The sequence below is a fragment of the Typopeltis vanoorti genome, chromosome 7 (assembly GCF_054136105.1).
Source record: "Typopeltis vanoorti isolate ZY-2024b chromosome 7, IOZ_Tvanoo_1.0, whole genome shotgun sequence".
NCBI lineage: Eukaryota > Metazoa > Arthropoda > Arachnida > Uropygi > Thelyphonidae > Typopeltis > Typopeltis vanoorti.
In genome coordinates, this window is record NC_143555.1 from 96,423,016 (window position 1) to 96,445,321 (window position 22,306).

General features: G+C 35.0%; 1 protein-coding gene across 2 annotated transcripts in view; it reads left to right on the plus strand.

The window, feature by feature from the left end:
- LOC150104885 (uncharacterized) overlaps positions 1–22,306 on the plus strand; it is a 162,794-nt gene that overhangs the window by 57,843 nt on the left and 82,645 nt on the right. For both annotated transcript variants that reach the window (XM_090395396.1, XM_090395395.1), the window contains one exon: positions 8,528–8,648. In XM_090395396.1, the coding sequence (XP_090251522.1) occupies positions 8,574–8,648 (75 nt within the window). In that variant the 5' untranslated portion in view covers positions 8,528–8,573. The remainder of the gene's footprint in view (positions 1–8,527; positions 8,649–22,306) is intronic.

Sequence of the window (22,306 nt, forward strand, 5' to 3'; positions counted from 1 at the left end):
GTTCCCTTAGGAACCTTCATACAGCAAGACTTTGTATGAAAGCTTGCTGTATCAAGACTTTTCTTGCTATATGCTTAATGACCTTCATACAGCAAGACTGAAAATCTTGCTGTATTGGTGTATATTGCAGGTAATTATTGAACAGATTAAGGAATTTTATTTTAAAAGATATATCACTATACTTAACTCTGGGGTAATTTCATCTGTTCCTGAATCTTAGGCAGAAACTGGTGAATAGAATTCAGGATTGGAACGATGGGATTTGTTTTAGCAATCTGCTTATATTTTATAAGGTGGCGAATGTGTTGAATAAGAGAGATTCATATACATTGATTTCTTGGACTTTGCAAAGGCATTTGATAATTACCATATGATATTGGTGTAGAAGCTGCAGAGGAAAAGAACAGATAGTATATTGGTTAACTGAATCATCATACACAACTTGCTGGTATCTGAGTGATACCAACAAGTTGTGTATGATGGGGCAGTGTCTCAGAAAATGAAGGTGACCAGTGGCATGCTTTTGGGTTTTATTCTCGATCCCTTACTGTTTAACTTATTTGTTAATGATATTTTATGTGGATTTACTTGGATCCTCAAATGTTTGCTGATGATGCAAAGTTAAAGTAAAATTATCAGGAGTATTGCTTATGTTAATTCTCTAAAGCAGGGTTTCCCAAACTGTGTTCTGCAGAAGGTGAATAAGTGTTCTGGGAGAAGTTCTCCTGGAATTTGTCATTTTAGTTTTCTAAGCATTTTTCATGAATAAATATTTTATAGTGGAAATTTCCGAGGAGAATAATATTCGTGAATATGTCAAAAAGCTCAGACCCAGAACGCCTAATAACATCTGTGTATCGTTAATTTTCACACATCGAAGCCTTTCAACATTTGGGAAAGGGAATGCCGCTGTTTATGACCATCATAAAAATTGCCTGCAAGCAGATTATAACATGGGTGCCGTATCCTCTGTTATCAAAAACTGAAGGAAATGACATCTGTATAACAAATGTCACTGACCAAGCAGCATATTTTTAAACTTGGAAATGTTCATCAATTATCATTAATTTTCACACATTGAAACCTTTCAGCATTTGGGAAAGGGAATGCTGCTGTTTATGGCCGATCATAAAAATTGCCTGCAAGCTGATTACAACAATGGGCGGCATGTCCTCTGTTCTCAAAACCGAAAGACATAACATCTGTGTTGCAAATGTTAGTGACCAATCAGCAAGGAAGTATAAAGAAAACTTTTCCACTAAAATTGAAGAGCAAGGTAGTCTGTATCTGGTTCTCAAATCTAGTAATCCTTAATACTTTCTTCGCAAGTTCGTATTGTAGAGTGAAAGTTTTGAAAGCGTAGTGCCGTGATTTTTTAAAAGTAATAGGCCTGCAGATTTAAATTTTAATATGAATAAGAGACAAGGGACTTTGTTTAATTTGGTATTAAGAAATCTCTTATTGAAGGTGTTTGTGATGCAACAGATAGTGAGTCATCCACCACCAGCCTACAAAGCGATCTCCAGGATGTACAAAAAGAGGGGAAAACTACCAATACACAGGAGAAAAAGTCTGCATTCACTTGTAAGTACTTATAATAATATTATAAATTTTTGGTGATCAGAATAAGATATTGTAAGTGGACGTTTCTGTGGTTTAGCAGTTCGTAAGGTATATTCTGGTAATTTGACCACATTTATTTATTAAGCTAAAAAAACACAATAAAGAAATAGAACCCGACAAGTTTCGTAAGTCGTTTGACTTACAACTTCAGGAGTAAAAGGTAACTTAAAGTTTAAAACACAAAATAGAGAAATTATTAAAGGTAGTTCATACTATACAGTTGTAGCCATCTTACTATTCATAAAATTAAAAAATCAGAATGCAGATTCAAAGCCGTGCTAAGTTTAAAAAATGCTGGATGATACCACGTTCTGTTGTGAAAAACAGAGAAATGAAGAATTAGAATACTTAACAAAGATCCTCAAAAAAAAATGGCTATGAACCTAAGACTATCAAAAAAATCCTCCACACACCTCCTATAATCATTTAACAGAAACAAGATTTCAAAAACGCTATCATGCTTCCATATATCAAGAATGTTACAGACAGGATAGCTAAATTACTAAACAAATATAACATCAAAGTAGCCTTTCTGCCGCTGGAAAAAATTTCAAGATTTCTTTATCTCCCGAAACCTCCACATCATCCTTTAAAGAAACCAGGTGTTTATAAAATTCATTGTTCTTGTGGCATCTGCTACATAGGACAGACAGGAAGATCTGGGGAAATACGCATGAACGAATACCAACAGAAGAGAACACAAATCAGGTCTAGCTTTCCATACCAGTTGCACCGGCCACAATGTACTCTGGCAGAAAACAAACATGTCTTACATAGAAAAAAACTGTTACATAAAGAAATTTAAAGAAGCTGCAAACATGCTTAGAAATCCAACATAATGCAATAAAAACCGAGTCTGGTCAGTTTTAGTACAAAATATATCTCAGTCAGACCTCGGACATCATGAACGTGAACAACAGAACGTGGTATCATCCCGCATTGTTTAAACTTAGCACAGCTTTGAATCTGCATTCTGATTTTTTAATTTTATGAATAGTAAGATGGCTACAACTGTATAGTATGAACTACTTTTAATAATTTCTCTGTTTTGTGTTTTAAACTTTACGTTACCTTTTACTCCTGAAGATGTAAGTCAAACGACTTACGAAACTTGTCGGGTTCTATTTCTTTATTGTGTTTTTTTTTAACTTAATAAAAAGATGCGGTCAAATTACCAGAATATATCTTAAGAATAAGATATGTCAATGAAAATCAGCACAAATTAATTTAACGATGTTTATATTTAAATGATGTTTATTTAATTATTAATTAATAATTAATGATCAATTATTAATTAATAATTCAGCTATATTAACAATTATTAATTAATACATTACAAAATAACCAATGTGTTCCGTGAAAATTTCAGGATTTGTTAAGTGTTCCGTCGTAGATAAAGTTTGGGAAACGCTGCTCTAAAGGAATATTGTTGAATGGATTTTTAGCTTGGACAGATTGTGGGATTTTAGTTTTAATACTAATAAATTATTTTTATGTGACACCTCATAATTCTCCAAGTACACACAATGAAACTAATACCATGAATGGCATCTACTGCCCATCACCACCACCAACAGTATTTTTTGTCTGTAAATCGAGTGTGTTTTCATGGCCTATTTACCTGTATGCAGGATGAATAACCCAAGTTTTGGAGAGAAAAATACCCTGCTATTAACATATGAGATTGGTTAACTCACCTTCATTTGAAAACCCCATATAGAGATTTCTCTGATCACGACGAGAATTGAACTTTGGTGTTTTCCAGTCAAAGGCACAATGTTCCATGTTCTTCCAATTGTGCTATGGAGATTTTATGTAAGGTTCTACACTTTGATGTGCAGAGATATCAGGCTATATACTGCATTGGTTGAGCTGTGCTTCAGGAAATGAGATTTGATGAATACATCATCAATGCAACTTCTATCTTTCTTAAATCCAGACTGTTCTTCTGATAACAAACTATTGGCAATAGTGGCAAGTCTTTTATTTAAAATTTTACTATATAACATATGTTATATTTAATAAGTTAATACATCTGTAATTTTCACATAAACTTCTATTTCCCTTAAAAACATATATTATTTTAGCCTTTTTCATTCTTGGGGTATATTGCAGGTAATCCAACAACTATTTAATAGATTGAGGAATCTTATTTTAAAAGAGAGATCACTGCACATAATTAACTTGGAGATAATTCCATCTGTTCCTGCTGCTTTTCTATTGTCGATAAAGCTTCCATTTCCTTGGTAAGGAAATTAAAAATAAAAATTCAGTTCACATGTAGTGAACATCCAGGGGAAATGCGCAATCTAACTGCAGAGGTCACAAGATAAAAATCATTGGGATGTGGTAGTTTGGTAAGCAGGCTTCTATGCTATATAGCTTGGTTCCAATGAAATGGTTTAGAAATGTCAAAAATGGCAGCACAGTTCACTAATCTTTCTATGGTTTGTGTTCTGAGATGAAAAATGTTGATGAGATCTGCTGTAGGTTATTAATGTCTGGCTTCCATGCAGTCAACGACTCATCATGGGAGGTACATATTATCATCCATAATCTCCCAGATTATGGATGATAATATGAAGTGAGTCATCCAAATTTATGTAGATTAAGTAAGCATTATCGAGGCATGGCAGATTCCAAAAACAGTCAGATTTGTATTTACCTCTGTATAGTTAGGGCTTTTTCAGGTCATGACTATACAGATGCAAATACAAAGTATCAGCCTGAGTGGAGCACCATGTTCAGCCAATATTGTTAGCTGACATTACCTTAGTATAATGACTCATTGTTGGAGGGTACTTTACATCATACAACCACAGTACAATATTTAATCTGCTATCCACACTCTGCCATCTACTGCTGGACCTAGTCAGTTTATCAGCTTTGTTAATGGCTAATTTTTACCCTGTATATAGTCTTGACTATATGGAGTAAATGGAACAATATGTAGAGCAGTACAGTGGTCTACATTTAAGTTATAAATCAGGTGTTAGAACTGTTTGAAGGAAATGCAGGAAGATGATTGATGTAAAATCAGGTGTGAGATGGGAGTGCACCCTACTATCACTCATTCATCATCTATGTGGGATATCATAATTAGCTATTTGCTTCATACAAATGCACTCCTAAACAAATCTATTGCAAGTATTCAACATTCTTTAAGCAAATTGAATAATAACTTGAAAAATTTTGCATGACAATTAGCAGTAACGGCCAACCACCTGGCCTGGTTGGCCAAGTGTTTAGCATATCCACTCTCCAGCCAAAAGGCTGCAGTTTCGAATCCTACTATGGGCATGGATGTTTGTGATTGTCTGTGAAAATATGGTGGTCGGCAGTAGATGGCGCTGGTGTAGATGAAGGTAGTTGCGGTTAGTGAGACAGAGTTTTGGAGCAGGTGCGCCCTCCTCAATGGGTCTTTGGACTCCCTGGAGGTGTTATATAATAATAATGATATAATTACTATTGTTAAAGTAAAACATACCATATTAATGTGTTTACTAGACATGAAGGCAAAAATTCGTACATTTTATCAGTGATGCATTACTATAAATTGAATTTGACAAAGTTTGCACGTGAACTATGTTTAAAACGAGTAGGTTACTTGTATGTTTGTATGTGTGTGTGTATATATAAATCATTCTATATATAGACTGACTTAACATCAATTGCTTTAGTATCCCAAATGCAAAGCAGATTTCCTTTCGGGCATACATAATGCTGTGCTATGGAAGGGTCACTACGTTTACTGGTTATGTTACTCATGAAGTGGTGGCAAGTGAAATAACAATCAATACACATTTAGGTTACATTTTTAGAATGAAGATAAAGAAATTATAATTAAAAACAAACCTGCAATTCACCTTTCTGAACTTTCCAAGTTTTTATATCTACTATTAATGATTCACATTATTCATATTCCATCAGCAGATGCGAAATAATATAATTGTTTTTGCAGTCATCTGTTTTAAGTTATGTTGTGATTGGCTGACTACATTGCAGTATGCCTTTCTAGAGTTAAATGATGCATGGTATCCCTCTTATTGATCATATTCCATTATGAAATATCAGTTATAATCAACAAAACAGGACATGTTCTGTCTATTTTTTCTGGTATTCTCCTAATGTATGGTATGGCATTTTTTAATCGTTTATCTTTGATGGTATTATTAAGAAGGATCTTGAACTTTTTTTGTTGTAGCCATTCTTTATAAAGGCTTGGCTAATAATTTCATATTCCTTTTTTTTTTTAGCACCTACTGATCAGAACAAATTGTTCATGCTCTGTGTTTGAGGGTACTGATTACCTCTAGTTTTTGTGTTGTATGAATCTTTATGTATTGGCCTGTGCATTGGTTTACAGTAGACTGTGAAGGAAAGACACGTGACAAGTATGTCTAGAAAAGGAAGAGAGTTATTGTTTTCAAATTGTGTTCTAGACACGCTTGTCACACATTTTCCCTCAGGCTATCTTCTTTCACAGTTTACCATAAACCTACCTACTCTACCATCCCTCCAGTTTACCTAGTCATATATGAACATGAGCATCTGCTGATCGACACCTATATGGTTCATTTCCAAACTCATGGAACCAACTTCTCATCTACTGCTTTCATTCCTTACCCCTCTGCTTTTTGGAACAGTCTTCCCCATTTTTTTCTCCATCAACAATTAAAACTTTCAGGTCTTCGAAAAACACAACAAATTCCTTTCTTCTAACCACTGCCCACATATGGCACTGTCAACCATGTCAGCAGTTGGAAAAACAATATGGCATGCATTATTCTTCCAAATGCAAAAATAAAAAATATAATTAAAATTTCATGTATTAATTAACTTTTCTGATAGCTTGAAGATTTTCATGTTTCATTGAGAAAAAATGCTAAATGTATTAAATTTTTTCGTGGCTGCCATATGGATAGGTAATACTGCATTCTCCAGTCAGTCAGGCTACTGATTGTGGATATAGATGTTTGTAAATGGTAAATATCTTTAGGTGCTGGAGATAATTATATTCTGTGAGACTGCCCCGTTTATTTTGAGACCTGAAGTGGTAATGGGTGTTTTAGGAATAGTTTTCAGTCATAGATTAATTTCATTAGCTGTTCTGTGAGGGGCTTCCTTTGTAATGGCCTGAAGTGGCATGAAAAAGTTCCATGCCACTTCAAATTTTTCAAATTTAAAGAGGATTCCTGGGTTATCTAACTGTAAGTTTACAGCCTTTCTTGGATGGATTCACATAAATAAAAAGAAATAAGGAAGCAGTCGTTGGAGGCATCTTTGTGACCTGCACTCATGGAGAAATCCTGAGTGAAACACAGGTCCATCAAGGATTCAAAAGAAGCGGTCTTTAGTTAGATTAAAAAAAAAAAAAAATCGCTTTTACTAGAATTGAGTATATTGAGAATGAATTGTTGATTGCCATGCCTTTATTAGTGCAATAGTATTATTAATATAACAATGCCTACTAAAAGAGAATAATATCCATTTCTTTTATATCAAATATAATAATATAAAAGTAGTACTAATTGGAGGCCTGAAGTGGCTTGAAAAAGTTCAGTGTTTGGTCTCTAGTGCAGAGTTTCCACGCTGTGTAAAAAAAAAAAAAAAAAAAAAAAAAAAAAATCCTATACGAGAATAAAAAGGCATTAGCTTTTTTTTATTTATTTATTTTTTAAATTATCCAATTAATAAAAATAGGAAAATCCTTAAAACCCACTTATGGTACCAATGTACTATAGGCTTACAACATTTTGTGAGTGGGAATCGCATAAAAAAACATTCTTTCTTTAAGAGAAACTTGTGCTATAGTATATTAATTAATACTTACACATAGACACAAGGTAAAGGTAATCATTTAATGATTATACAGCCATATATTTCAGTCTGAATTTAGCATACCATCATTAGTGGCAGAAAGTTCATACAAGGTACAATGCTAACAATGGATTTATTTGAAATAAAATTAGCCATGTTATCTTATATTTCCAATAACGTTCTAACTGAAGACAGATTAATCATTTTAAAAAAAAAAAGTCAGGGCAGTGAAGCAAGGCCTCAACGCTCTCCTTAAATAAACGTTCAAATTTATATCGACATTGATGTAGGAGGCGAGTTTCGGACCAAATCCATTGTTAGCGTTGTTAGGATGCAGACTACAAAATTTTTTGGTCTGAAACTCGCCTCCTACATTGATGTCAATATAAATTTGAACATTTATTTAAGGAGAGACCTTCCTTCACTGCCCTAACTTAAATCAGAATGATTGTCTCTCTTTGTCAAAAATATGGGAAAGTTTAATTAGAATAAATCACCATTAATTTTTTTTAATGATTAATCTGTCTTCAGTTAGAATGTTATTAGAAATATAATTAATGCTGCTAAGTTTATTTCAACTAAATCCATTGCTAGCATTCTACCTTCTTTGAACTTTCTGCCACTGATGATGGTCTGTTAAATTCAGACGAAAATACGTGGCTGTATAATTATTTAATGATTACCTTTACCTTGTGTTTAAGTGTAAATATTAATTAAAAAAAATAAAAGGAAAAATAAATACTCATATTTGAGTTTGAAATTTAAATGTTGATTAGATTTTAATGGTATAGATAATAATTTTATATGAATCAGGCATAATGTTTACCTGCTTGGTAGGCAAATATAAAGACCTGAGCAAAGTTTACATCATTTAATGCAGTACTAGGGTAGCTGATGCTGAAAGTTCATTTTGTAAATGTTCAGTTCAAAACTTTTTAAAGCTTCAAAGGCAAATGTTTTACTTTCTATTAAAACAATGTATGTTTATAAAAGCAAAAAATGCTACTTATATATATCAAATTTAAATTGTTTTTAAATTGTTAGAGTATTTTAGATGATAAACAAATTTCTTTTACATTTTCAGGAATGTGATAGAAAGCTGCAACATCATATCAAGATTTAACTTTGTTATGGCAAGTCATTCAGAAGGTCAGAAGATGACTTATTCAGAAGCTGATTTTCAAGAGCTGAAGAGGCGATTGAAGGTATAACAATTCATGTGTCATATGTAGCAAACGATTAAATATCAGTTATATGTAATGATTTCATAATAAATATGTGAGTCTCCATAGTTTAGATGATAATGACAATAAATACCTGGGGGTTTGAATCTAATTCAAGAAATGGAGAACCTTTTATTGAAGAATTTTCAGAAAAGATGAATTAGCCATTTTCAAGAGATGGGGATTTTTTCCATCCATAAACTTTTTTTTTCTTTTTTTTTTTTCATCTTACAAAACAAACTGGCCTGAGAATATATGCATTTGACATGTGTAGCAGCAGACTGTGTAGATAGGCATAGCCACCCTGTCAGAACATTGATTAGGTTTTGATACTAGGTTATTGGCCATTGTACTTAAAATGTTTGTTGGGAGTGGAGCAACAAGGTTTTCATAATATTTATGCATTTTTATAACCTGATGTCTTGGTTGGCCAGGTGGTTAGTTTATCTGCTCTTTAACCAATATGCTGTGGTCTGAATCCTGCTGCATGAATGTTAGCAGTTATCCTTAGGTGGGAGATGACCTTCATCACTAGGTGTGAAATTACTGCCCCACTTATTTAGAGGCCTGAATGACAATAGGCTTGAAAAGTTCCATGTATGAACTCTAAAGCAGGGTTTCCAGATTATAAAAATAAAATTAAAAGAATGCAAAAAATATATAAAATAGATTTTAAAAAAAATTAGCAAAAAATCTTTATCCCGCCCATGGTACTACTGTATTATAGGTTTAATGTACTTTAATGTGTTATAGATTTGCAAAAAAAAAAACTTTCATTAGTAAGAGTAAAAATTCTTCATTAACAGTTTTTTAAACTTTCCACAAAAAAACCCATGATTTTATACAATTTTGTTATTTATTTATTTTTATTTTTTAGAAAAATGTGTTTTTAACTCTTGGAATGAATGTGAATTCTTCTCTACTTAATCATTTGTACAGCAGCTGAGTTATTTATTAAAATTTTTTTAATATCCCCATAATCCTAGTGTTTAGGCTTATACATTGATTCTCCAGCATCTTATATTTTTTAAGGAACTTGACAACATGTTGGTTAATAAATAAACTTATTTACTTATTATCCTATATTTCGCTGAAGTCAAATCAGAATCATCAGGGGAAAATACAGTTGTATTAAACACAGACACCTCAGCGACAAAGATGAAGAAACTGAGAGACAGGAGACCTAGAGTCCTATAAGTTCTTGATAGGTAATGCAACATTATAAATTTAAGATGCCAAGGAATTATGATGGTTTCATCCTTTATACAAATATAATTGCATATATTAAAATTTAAATCTAACCCATATCCTTAGACGTATAATTCTGTGCATTATGGGAAGTACCACTACCCAGACCGGTTTCGACCTTTATTGAGGTCTCAAAGGTCAATGAATAACTCTAGATAGATAATGAACTTTCACTGCTTAATAAAGGCATAAATTTCGCAGTCACTTAGAACTGTTAATAAACTGGATGTTATATACCATATTGAAAAGGGTATTAAATTTCTTTCAACTAATTGTGAGTGAAAGGAATGTATTACCAGAATATGTTGTTAACACAGGGAGTGGTAAGGATTTTAAGATTCATTTTGTTAAAAATGTTGTCAGTTGAATGAACTTCTTGCGGTGAGTGCTGAGTCCATGGAGGGTATCATAATAATATAGCTGATAAAATTTAGATACCTGTAACATGTTGAATAATACCAAAGCAATATGTAGCAATCTAGTAGCCATTAAGTCATTAAATGCTAATAAACATATCGTTATAACAAAGGCTGACAAAGGTAATGCTACAGTCATTCTAAGCAGGTCAACTTACCTTCATCAAATGAATCAGTCTCTGACAGCAACACTTTTCAACTTGTGAACTGTAATTTAACTAACAGAAAATAACTAACTAAAAAGAAAACTGTTAAATTTTGTCACTTCTTGGCCATCAGACACCGTAGCAAGCCTTTCACTTTAGGACTAAGCTATAATTTTTGCTCTTATTTCATATATTGGCCACTATCAATATTGTTTTTGTTCTAATTTATCTATGAGTAATCTCTAATGGGTTGCTTAAGGGTCAAAGCCAATAAGTGGGAGGAGACCTCCACATCATCTTTCAGGAATGCAAGAAACCGACTGGGGGCTTCTGACCTAGTGTCCATGCCTCATCTTCATGGTTAGTAGTATTCCTCACCCTGTTAGTAGGTATCTGCTGGGTACTGAATGAACGAAGATGGGCTTGCAATTTGAGACTTAGCTGACCAAATTGCACTCTCTGCTGGGGCAATGCCCTGTTAAACAAGGGGGCCCCACTGTTTTTGTCAGGGAACCAGGGCGAACACTGAAAAGTCAGCTACTGAAACACATTCCAACTCGACATCTAGAAGAAGAAGAAAAAAACCAACATCAGAAGAACTAAAGATAGGAAAAGGAATCGAATTTGCAGAAGAATTGGAAAAGTACCACGTGGACATAATTGGCATTATTGAGACAAAGAAGAACAAAAAAACAGGTGAGATCTTACTAAATAATAAGTATAGGATGTTATTTTCAGACAGTAATGATCAAGGAAAGGAAGGAGTAGCAATAGCATTCAACAGCAAACATGAAGATAACCTTCTTAATTGGAAGGCTGTTTCAAGTAGAGTTATATGGGCAGACTTTGAACTGGGAACACGGACAGTGATGCTTATTTGTGCCTATGATTCCACTAAAGGTTCTTCTAAGTAAAAAGTGGGGGAATTTTTTGAGTCAATAGAACAGGCAGCTGAAAAAGAAAATAGAAATAAGTGGTCTTTGTTGGAGATCCGAAGAGCAGAGTAGGAAATGAATCTCGCCAAATGTATAGGAAGATTTTGGGAAAATTTGGAGAAAAGGGTGAAGCTAATAATAATGGTAAGCATTTACTGGACTTCTGCTCAGGACATAGACTAGTCATGACTAACACTATGTTTCTACATAATGATGTGCACAAGTTCACATGGAGAGAAGACACAAGAAATAAGAAAAGCCTCATTGTTGATAGTGATATCTTCATGCTTGTTCAGGATACAAGCGTGTACAGAGGAATTGAATTTGGAACTTACCATTACTTAGTACTAAACAGGATAAAAATGGATAACAATTGAAAAGAACAATATGTAAGAAAGTTTTTTAAAAATAATTAAAGTTGAGCAGCTTTTATTGGTAAATTGTAGACTCAACTATTCAAACATTATTGAAGATAAAATGAAACAAATTGAAAACAAGAACCAAATCTTGGAGTCTCAGTGGCAAACGCTGAAGAACACAGTGATTGATTCAGCTAGGGAGGTATGTGATGAAATTGTCTGTAAGGATAGAAAAATAAGAACACCATGGTAGGCACAAGAAGTTAAAGAAGCAGTCCTGGTAAAGAAGAAAGCATACCAAAAGTTCCTAGCAAATAAGTCGGCAGATGCCCTAAAACCTAGATGGCAAACCTATGGCATGCTTGCCAGAGGTGGCACATCTGAGAATTTTGCTGGCACGTCGATGATTCACAGGTCATATCTTTTTATACGCTTATAAATTATTCAACTTTTTTTTTAATTGTTACAATATGTACAAGTTAAATTTTGTTTTACACGAGAGAGCAGCTATAAAGATGTGCATATGATTGGTGCAGTATTAACAAAAGATTGCACGATCCAAAGACAAAGGCAACTGACAATTGTTGAGTTGAAATGCTAATTCTCTTCAACCAAATTCCATAACATCTGAAACTGTCATAACAACATTCACTATATATTTCTTAGTTTTAACACATTCACAGCGGGTGTCGTTGAGCCCGCCGGTCATGTAATTGAAAAATTGGACAATAGTTATTAGTTAGATACTGTGTTTTCTGTGCAACACATGGTTTTGCTTGAGTCAATACAGCATAGTTTCTGTGAGAGGGCGACATGTGATTCATTAGTTAGCGCCGTTTTTATTCAAGCTGTCTGTAATTGCAGCATTTGTTGAGAAATATATTACAGACTGCAAAAGGCTCTGTACCTTATTCAGGGATACGATAAAACTACCGTATGTTATCGCGTATAATGCGATCCACGTATAATGCAAACTAGAAATTTTGTTTGAAAACTAGTCCTAAAATGCCATGTCCACGTATAATGCGATCTGTTAATCTTGTTCAATAACATTATAAATAATACAATACGAATTAACGAAAGAAATATTTATTTTAAAACAAAATGTCAAAATCCTTTAAATTCTTCACCTTTTAAGTCGTCAAACATTTCATTTATAAATTCATCTGTAGGGATTGCGTCATCAGTGTAGCAGTTGTCGTCATCGTCTTCACGCTCTCCAATTTGTTGTGTGTCATCCTCACTTTCGTATATGACGTGATCTTCGGATCCATCCATTGAATTACTTATTCCACATTTAAGAAATGAGCGTTGAATCATTTCAGATGGTATCGAATCCCATGCTTCTTTAACCCAGCTGGTGACTAGGGTGATCTTAGGCTTCTGAAAATTCTCCCCCTTTGTCATCTTCACCAAACCAGATGACATCCATTCTCTCCATTTTTCACGTAAGTGATCTTTAAATGGCTTATTCAAGCTGACATCAAGCGGCTGCAAAACGGAAGTTAGACCACCCGGTATGACTGCTAGGTCTGTACGTAGCTCACGTGCTTTCTCTTTGCTTGCCTCTGTTAAATGCGCCCGGAACATATCCCAGATTAGCATGCTTTGTTGACGTAACAAGCTACCTGGACGTATGTTCCATACTTAATCCAGCCACAATTGTACACCTTCATCCATCCAACCTTTCTGATTGGCACGAACAATTACACCTGGTGGAAATTTCATATGCTTGGGAATTTTCTTCCTTTTAAATATCACTGTTGGCTTTAATTTGGTTCCGTCTGCCATGCATGCTAGAACAATGGTAAAATGCGTTTTTTCATGTCCCTTGTTTTTATGAAGACACCCTATTCACCAACTGAGTTTACTGTTCGATTCCCAGGCATATCAAAGTACATGGGCATCTCATCCATATTGCCAATTTGGGAAAGTTCATATCTGTGACACTTCCATAATTTTATGATAAATTTATGGAAGGACTGCACTTTTTCTTCAAGCTGTTTTGGTAACTTCTGCAATTTTTGTTCAGTGTCGTAATGTTAATGCTTTGTGTTCCATAAATCTGTTGCACCACCCAGGCGAAGCAAGAAAAGATGAAATACTGGTATATCCTTGAATTTACCATTCTTGAGTTGTAGAGCTCGAAAATGAATTGCATTTCTTGTTACTATAATGCCATCTTCTTGTTGCGTCAAAATCCATTCATTTAGCTCTTCTTCGAGTTCTGGAAAGGATGCTACATCTCCACGACGGGCACGTTTCGTTTTGGGGATTCTTCAAGACTGTCTTTTTGCCTACGCCAAAGTCTAATATTACTCTCTGCTACACCAAATTCTCTCATAGCAACACTGTTATTATATTCTTCTGCAAACTGCACGGCACACAATTTAAATCCTGCTTCAAAAGATGAACGTTTACGTTTCTGTTGGCGCATTTTCAGGCTAGGTTTGTTTAACGAATAATATTTAAAATGAATTGTGGTTAAACCGATATACCTAACTGTGCTCTATCTATCTCACTCTGCTCTATCATTCGGCGATGGAGAGTGCATTGTATCTGCGCATAATGCCAGTAATGTAAGTAGCTTTATGTGCAGATACGATGTGCGCTCCCAATGCGAGTGGGTCAAGTAGATTTGGTTGCATAGGCATTAGGTAGTATATATTGTGTTTGCAAGTCTAATAAGATGTTATATTTTTTAGGATCTGCATATAATGCAAACCCCTAACTTTAAGTAGTATTTTTTACCATAAATTTTTCGCATTATATGCGATAATATACGGTACTTGTTTTTCTTGCATCTGCAGTATAATGGCTGTTATGAAGGGTGTGTTGTTAACTGCGAGGAGCGGGTTACTATCGCCTTGACTTGAACATGTTTAAACATTTTTCATGTTCAAGGTATATGCAAAACTTTTAAATGTCTTTTTTTGTAAAGTAAAATCAGAGATGCAATTTATATTCGAGTAAATATGGTAAGCGTTTCGCCAACAAGATGACATTTTTCTGCTGCTTCCACTGCACAGCTGACTTCTATGGTGAGTTACAATGTATAAATATATTTCTCACTATCGTTTTTTTTCCCCAATAATACAATATTTTATAATTTAATAATACAATAATCAATTTTACACTGAAAAGAATTATAAATATTTATATAAATAAATATTATAAATAAAATAAAATTATTTATAAAATATTATAAATTTATATATAAATAAATAAATATTATGAATAAAATAAAATTATAAAATATTATAAATATATAATAAATTTATAAATAAAGTAAAATATATATATATATATATATATATATATAAGGGGTGCTTAAGGATCAAAGCTGTATAACTGAGAGCAGATCTCCACATAGCTTTTAAAGAAATGCGGAGAACTGACCAAGGCTTCTGACCTAATGTCTAATCCTTACCTTCTCGTGGTGCACCCTGTTGGGTATCTACCTGGATACTGAACGAACGAGGATGGGCTGGCAATTTGGGATTTAGCCGACCAAATTGTATTCTTATCGGCTTAAACCAATATACAAAATGATGGTACAACATGACAAAATTTCATGCCGGCTGGGAGCATCGCCCGGTTACACAAGGCCCCCATTATTTTCTCCAGGGTGAACAGTGAAAAGTCAGCTAATGGAACAAATCTGAAAGCACACCCCAACTGAACATCACCAGAGTGAAAGATCGGTACTATCAACATAGGAAGCCTGAATGGCAAAGAAACGGAGCTATCTGAGGAATCAGATTAGAAATACCAGATCGACATAATAGGGGTGACTGAAACAAAAAAGACAAACTGGTGAGATATTTCTGAGCAATAAATACAAAATGTTATATTAAGGCAATAACAATCAAGGAAAAGGAGTAGCCATAGTATTCAACACAAAATGAGGCTAATCTTCTTGAATGGCAGGCAATCTCAAGTAGAGTGATTTGGGCAAATATCAGAATGGGGAATTGGACAATGAGACTTATTTGTGACTATGGTCACTACAGAAGGTTCTACTAAGGTAGAAGTGGAGGAATTTTTTGATGCTTTAGAAAAAGCAACTGACACAATAAAAAAGGAAAAGTTGGTCCTTGTTGGAGATCTAAATAGAGTAGGAAATGATTGTCAGACATACAAAAATATTTTGGGAAAATTTGGAGAAAAGAGCAAAGCTAATAATAATGGCAAATATCTGTTGGATTTCTGCTCAGGATATGGACTGGTTATTACTAACACCATGTTCCAACGTAAAAATGTGCACAAATTCACATGGAGAGAAGAGGCTAGGAATGAGAAAAGTCTCATTGACTATGTTACTGTTGATAGTGATGTTTTCTCCCTGGTGCAGGACACCAGAGTGTACAGAGGATTTGAAATCGGAAGCGATCACTATTTAGTCTTGAGCAGGATAAAACTGAATTTCATATTGAAAAGAATAACATGTAAGAAAGTTTTAAAGCGAATAAAAGTTGAGCAGCTCTCAGATGTGAATTGTAGACTGAAATACACAAAGCTTATTGAATCAAAAATGAAAGAGTTTGAGAACAGGAACCAAACCTTGGAGATTCAGTGGCAAACCTTGAAGAAAAAAACCCCGATTGATTCAGCCAGAGAGGCATGTGGTGAAGTTGTCTGCAAGGATAGAAAAATCAGAACTCCAAGGTGGACACAGGAAGTTAAAGAGTCAGGGAAGGAAAAGAAGAAAGCATATCAAAAGTTCCTGGCAAATAAGTCAGCTTGTGCTCTTAGAGAATACAGAGACAAATGTGAGAAAGCTAAACACTGTGTAAAACTAGCTAAACAAAAGTCATGGGAGGACTTTCACAAGAACATAGAAAATAAATATCAAGAAGGTGGTAAGATATTTTGGAGATTGTTGAAGAAGTTTAGAAATGGAGAAGAGTGCTGTAAAAGGAGTTAGAGATGATAAAGGTGACATGAAAACTGGAGAAAAAGATATCCTTGAAGTACGGAGTAATTACTTCAAAAAATTGCTAAATGAAACAAGCAGTGATAGCACAGTGGTAAAAAACACTCAACATGCATAGCATACAGTCAGGAATACATATCTATACTTGAAGTAGAAAAAGCCATCAAAGCTTGAAATGTGGAAAGGCAGCAGGAGTAGATGATATTTGACCAGAAATGCTGAAGTATGGTGGTATAAAAGTTTTACAGTGGCTGTACTACATAGTTCAGAAGGTCTGGACAGAGGGAAGAATTCCTGATGATTGGAGTAGAGCTCTCATAGTACCCATATATAAAAAGGGAAATAAAACTGAATGTGAGAATTACAGAGGTATTTCCCTTCTTGGCGTTCCTGGCAAGATTTATGCAAGTATTGTGGAAGAATTGTGGAAGAACAAGCTGGATTCAGGCCAAATAGAGGCAGTCAGGATCAGATCTTCACTTTACGACAAATAGTCGAGAAAGCATGGGAATATAACAGAGATCTGTTATATTCCTAAGTTTTGTCGATTTGGAAAAGGCATATGACAAGGTGCCAAGAGAGAAACTTTTCAGTACGCTACAGTTATATGGTGTCAATGGAGCATTATATCAAGCAATACTTAGTCTTTATTTGAGTTGTAAGTCAGCAGTTAGAATTGAAGGAAGTACAGGAAGATGGTTTAATGTTAAATCTGCTGTGAGACAAGGATGTACATTATCCCCTCTGTTATTCATTATCTATATGGATCACATTATGAAGGAAAGTGGTATTAAACACTATCCGAATTGGAGATGTTAATGTCAACTCTTTGCTTTATGCAGACGATGTTATACTTCTAAATAAATCTGCTACAAGCTTGCAAGATTCACTGACTAAATTGAATAACCATTGTAATAGATATGGTATGAAGGTCAGCAATAAAAAGACAAAGACAATGAAAATTGGTAGAATCGTTGAAAATGTCAACTGCATTGTGAACGGAGAACCTGTGGAACATATAATAAATTTAGTTTAATCTTTTATCCAAGTGTGAGCAAACAAAGTTTGCACCTGAAAATATCTTCAGGACTGAGGTAAGGTAGTACAACACCAGGCAACTCGCCGCAAAGGTGGAGCAAGCTATTATCACTCCTATCTCAGTATCTCCCATAATACAAAACACATCTCCTTGCGGATATGTGTAATGTTATGCATTAAGGGAAGGGCCACTGCTCAGACTAGTTTCGACCTTTATTGAGGTCTCTTCAGTGGGAGCCAGGCCCAGAAGTGGAGATACCAGACAGAAGCAATGGCAGGTCATCTTTACCTATAGGAGTTGCCAAACGGTGTGCCACCTTTTTTATTAAATTACTCTGGATTTAGAGAAAGATGTTGAAAGTTTATTTTTCACTTGGTTAGACTATAATAAATTTAGTTTAATCCTTTATCCATGTGTGAGCAAACAAAGTTTGCACCTGAAAATATCTTCAGGACTGGGGTGAGGTAGTACAACACCTGACAATTCGCAGGAAAGGTGGTGCAAGCTAACCTCTCTATAGATAAAGATGACCTGCCATTGCTTCTGCCTAGTATCTCCACCTCTGGGCCTGGCTTCCACTGAAGAGACCTCAATAAAGGTCGAAACGTCTGGCTACTGACCCTTCCCTTAATGCATTACATTATACATATCCGCAAGGAGATGTGTTTTGCATTATGGGAGATACTGAGATAGGAGTGACGTTAGCTTACTCCACCTTTGCTGCGAGTTGCCCGGTGTTGTGCTACCTTACCCCAGTCCTGATGATATTTTCAGACGCAAACTTTGTTTGCTCACACTTGGATAAAGGATTAAACTAAATTTATTATAGTCTAACCAAGTGAAAAATAAACTTTCAAAACCTGTGGAACAAGTAAAACATTTCAGCTACTTAAGCACAATTTTTAGTGAAGATGGTAAATTAAATATGGAAATAGACAACAGAATCAACAAAGCTGGTATGGTAGGAACACTAAATTAGCTATATACAAGACTGTGTTCAAACAAGTTTTAACTTATGGATCTGAGACCTGGGTCAGAAGTAAAACACTTGACCAAAGACTAGAGACTGCAGATATGAGAGTCCTGAGAAAGATTAGAGGCGTGAACAGATGGCATCAATGGCAATGTCATATTAAAAACGAGGATATTAGGAAAGAACTTGACATTGTCAGTATCCAGGAACAAATCTCCGCATGAGTAGCGGAGATTTGTTCCCGCAGTACTGCAAAGCTGGTGCGATTATATGTGTGGAGGGCTTTTTTTGAATTAAAATTGATCTTTAGCTTAACACAGTTGGGTATCACTCCTGTATCCCGACATCATTTTAAAAAGGCCAGCATATTTAGTTGCCTAGATAGTCGTAGTTTTGACTTACCGTATTATCTGGATTTGCGTGCTATTTCTTTTCCATGAATGATCAGAATCCGTCTGTTGAGGCTTAAGTGCTGCGAGGACATCATGTTGAAGCCTTAATGGATTGTATACAGCACTCAGAAAGGATTAAAACAATTTAATACTTCCTGTATTTCATCTCAGTCACTGAGACGTCTTCAGGGATTACAAAAAAACTAATGTTACATATACACATTATACCACATGATACTAAGCCAACCACGTGGGTGACTAAAGTCCTATTTAGGTGGAGTGCCCTCTGTGGGCGGTTGTAGGTGACCTGGAATGTAAGGTGGATCTCTGATGATTAGCGTTTCCCAAATCTTAGGAAGCTTAATGCAACCGTATTTATTTAGATCAGGCTGATTTCTGAGAGCAGCTGCAGATTCTAAAAATGGTCTCTCTTTTTTGAATTTGCTGTGGTGGAGAATGGTGTTTTTTTCCCAAGAAACCTGTGGATTGTATCCAAGACATGGTCAGTCAGGCTTGGCTGACCATAGTCCTGGTTGCAGATGTTTGACTTGTGTTTCTCTAGGTAGATAGATGGTTGCTGATCTGCCCGTCTGTCCAAAGTACGCCAGCTCCACCACAGTAAATTCAAAAAAGAGAGACTATTTTTGACTTCATCATCAAATTCCTGCCATGTACCCTCAAGGGGTGTACAGGATATGATAGTACTATATGAAAAATTTACATCATTACTAATTTCCTATCTACAATTTTCCTCCAGATCAGTCTGTTACTTGTCCAGACTCCAATATTATCAGATCTTATATTTCTGTTGTCTAAGGCACTTTGTACCCTATCAAACCACCTATATCTTGGTCTTCCTCTAGGTCGTTTTCCTGCCAACCTGGCAGAGAACACTTGTTTTGCCAATCTTTCCTCGCCCTTTATGTTTAAATGACCATAATTTCTGAGATTAGCTCTGCTAATGCATTCCTGCATGCTGATAATGTCAAGTTCTTTCCTAATATCCTCATTTTTAATATGATATTGCCATTGATGCCATCTGTTCACTCCTCTAATCTTTCTCAGGACTCTCATATATGCGGTCTCTAGTCTTTGGTCAAGTGTTTTACTTCTGACCCAGCTCTCAGATCCATAAGTTAAAACTGGTTTGAACACTGTCTTGTATACTGCTAATTTAGTGTTCCGACTAATTTCTCTCTTATTCCATATGAATTTATTCAATTGACTTCCTACTATACCAGCTTTATTGATTCGGTTGTTAATTTCCATATTTAATTTACCATCTTCACTAAAAATCGTGCCTAAGCAGGTGAAATGTTTTACTTGTTCCACAGGTTCTCCGTTCACAATGCAGTTGACATTTTCAACGATTCTGCCTATTTTCATTGTCTTTGTCTTTTTATTGCTGACCTTCATACCATATCAATTGCAACAGTTATTCAATTTAGTCAAGGAATCTTGCAGACTCGTAGAGGATTTATTGATAAGTATAACATTGTCCGCATAAAGCAAAGAGCTGACATTAACATCTCCAATTTTGATATCATATTTAATACCACTTTCCTTCATAATGTGATCCATATAGATAATGAATAACAGAGGGGATAATGTACATCCTTGTCTCACACCAGATTTAACATTAAACCATCTTCTGTACTTCCTTCACTTCTAACTGCCGACTTACAACTCAAATAAAGATTAAATATTGCTTGATATAATGCTCCACTGACACCATATAACTGTAGCGTATTGAATAGGTTCTCTCTTGGCACCTTATCATATGCCTTTTCCAGATCTCTTCTTCTTCTCCTATAGTCCTATATGAACCGTTGGGTCATTCATGGCTGGTAGGTGATACTCTTTGCTAGCCTCCTCCAGTCGTCTCGGTCTCTTGTTCTTGATGTCAGTTGAGAAAGGGAGGAATTTGTCCATTTTTTGATGTTATCAGTCCATTTTAATCTAGGTCGGCCCCTAACCCTTGTTCCCAGAATGATTCCTTCTAGGGTTAGGTTTTCGGACATTATCATTGGTTTCATGAGCGGTATAGAGAATTCTCAAAAGTTTTCTGTAAGTTTTCATTTCGAAAGACAGGAGTCTCCTCTCATCTTCCTTCAATAAAGTCCAGGCCTCACAACCATACAAAAGGACAGAATTCACCAAGGTGTCAATTAGTCTTAGTCTGGTTGTGATTGCTATTCTGTTATCTCCCCACAATGGTTTTAACTTTTGTAGGGCCACGGTTGCCTTAGCAATTCGGTATTTAATGTCGGTTTTTGAACGACCATCTTGACTCAACGTGCTTCCTAGATAAGTGAACTTCTTTACATTCTCAATTTGCTTATTGCCAATTTGTATCTTTAAGAATTCAATGTCTGATTTTGAGGTTATCATTGTTTTTGTTTTTTTGTAGGTTTATGTATAATCCATATTTTTTTAATGTTCCGAAAACACGCTGTTTATCTCTTGTAATTGTTCTTCACTTTCTGCCCGAAGATCGATATCATCAGCAAAACGTAAGTTATTTATTCTTAGTCCGCCAACTACTATTCCAGTGTCATATTCATAAAAGCTTCATCTATGACATATTCCAGAAAACAATTAAAATGAAGAGGGGACAAGATGCATCCCTGTTTTACCCCCCCCCCCCCCCCCGAAAACACGCTGTTTATCTCTTGTAATTGTTCTTCACTTTCTGCCCGAAGATCGATATCATCAGCAAAACGTAAGTTATTTATTCTTAGTCCGCCAACTACTATTCCAGTGTCATATTCATAAAAGCTTCATCTATGACATATTCCAGAAAACAATTAAAATGAAGAGGGGACAAGATGCATCCCTGTTTTACCCCCCCCCCCCCTGTTCATCCCGGAACCATAATGTTCTATAATTTTCCATAATGCCTCGTGCCATATTTGAGTCAAAACCTTTTTGAAGGTCTAAGAAGTTGTGACAGATTATTTTGTTATGTTCTATGTATTTTTCGCCTGGTATGTGTATTGTAAAAATATGGTCGATTGTACTTCTGGACTTCCGAAAACCTACTTGTTCATCTGATAGTCTGCTTTCTATTTTCTTTTCGATTTTTGACAATAGTATTTTTAACAGGATTTTGCTTGGATGACTAATAAGGCTTATTGTTCTATAGTTGCTACATTTATTGCTGTTTCCCTTTTTAGGGATAGGTATAAGGACAGAA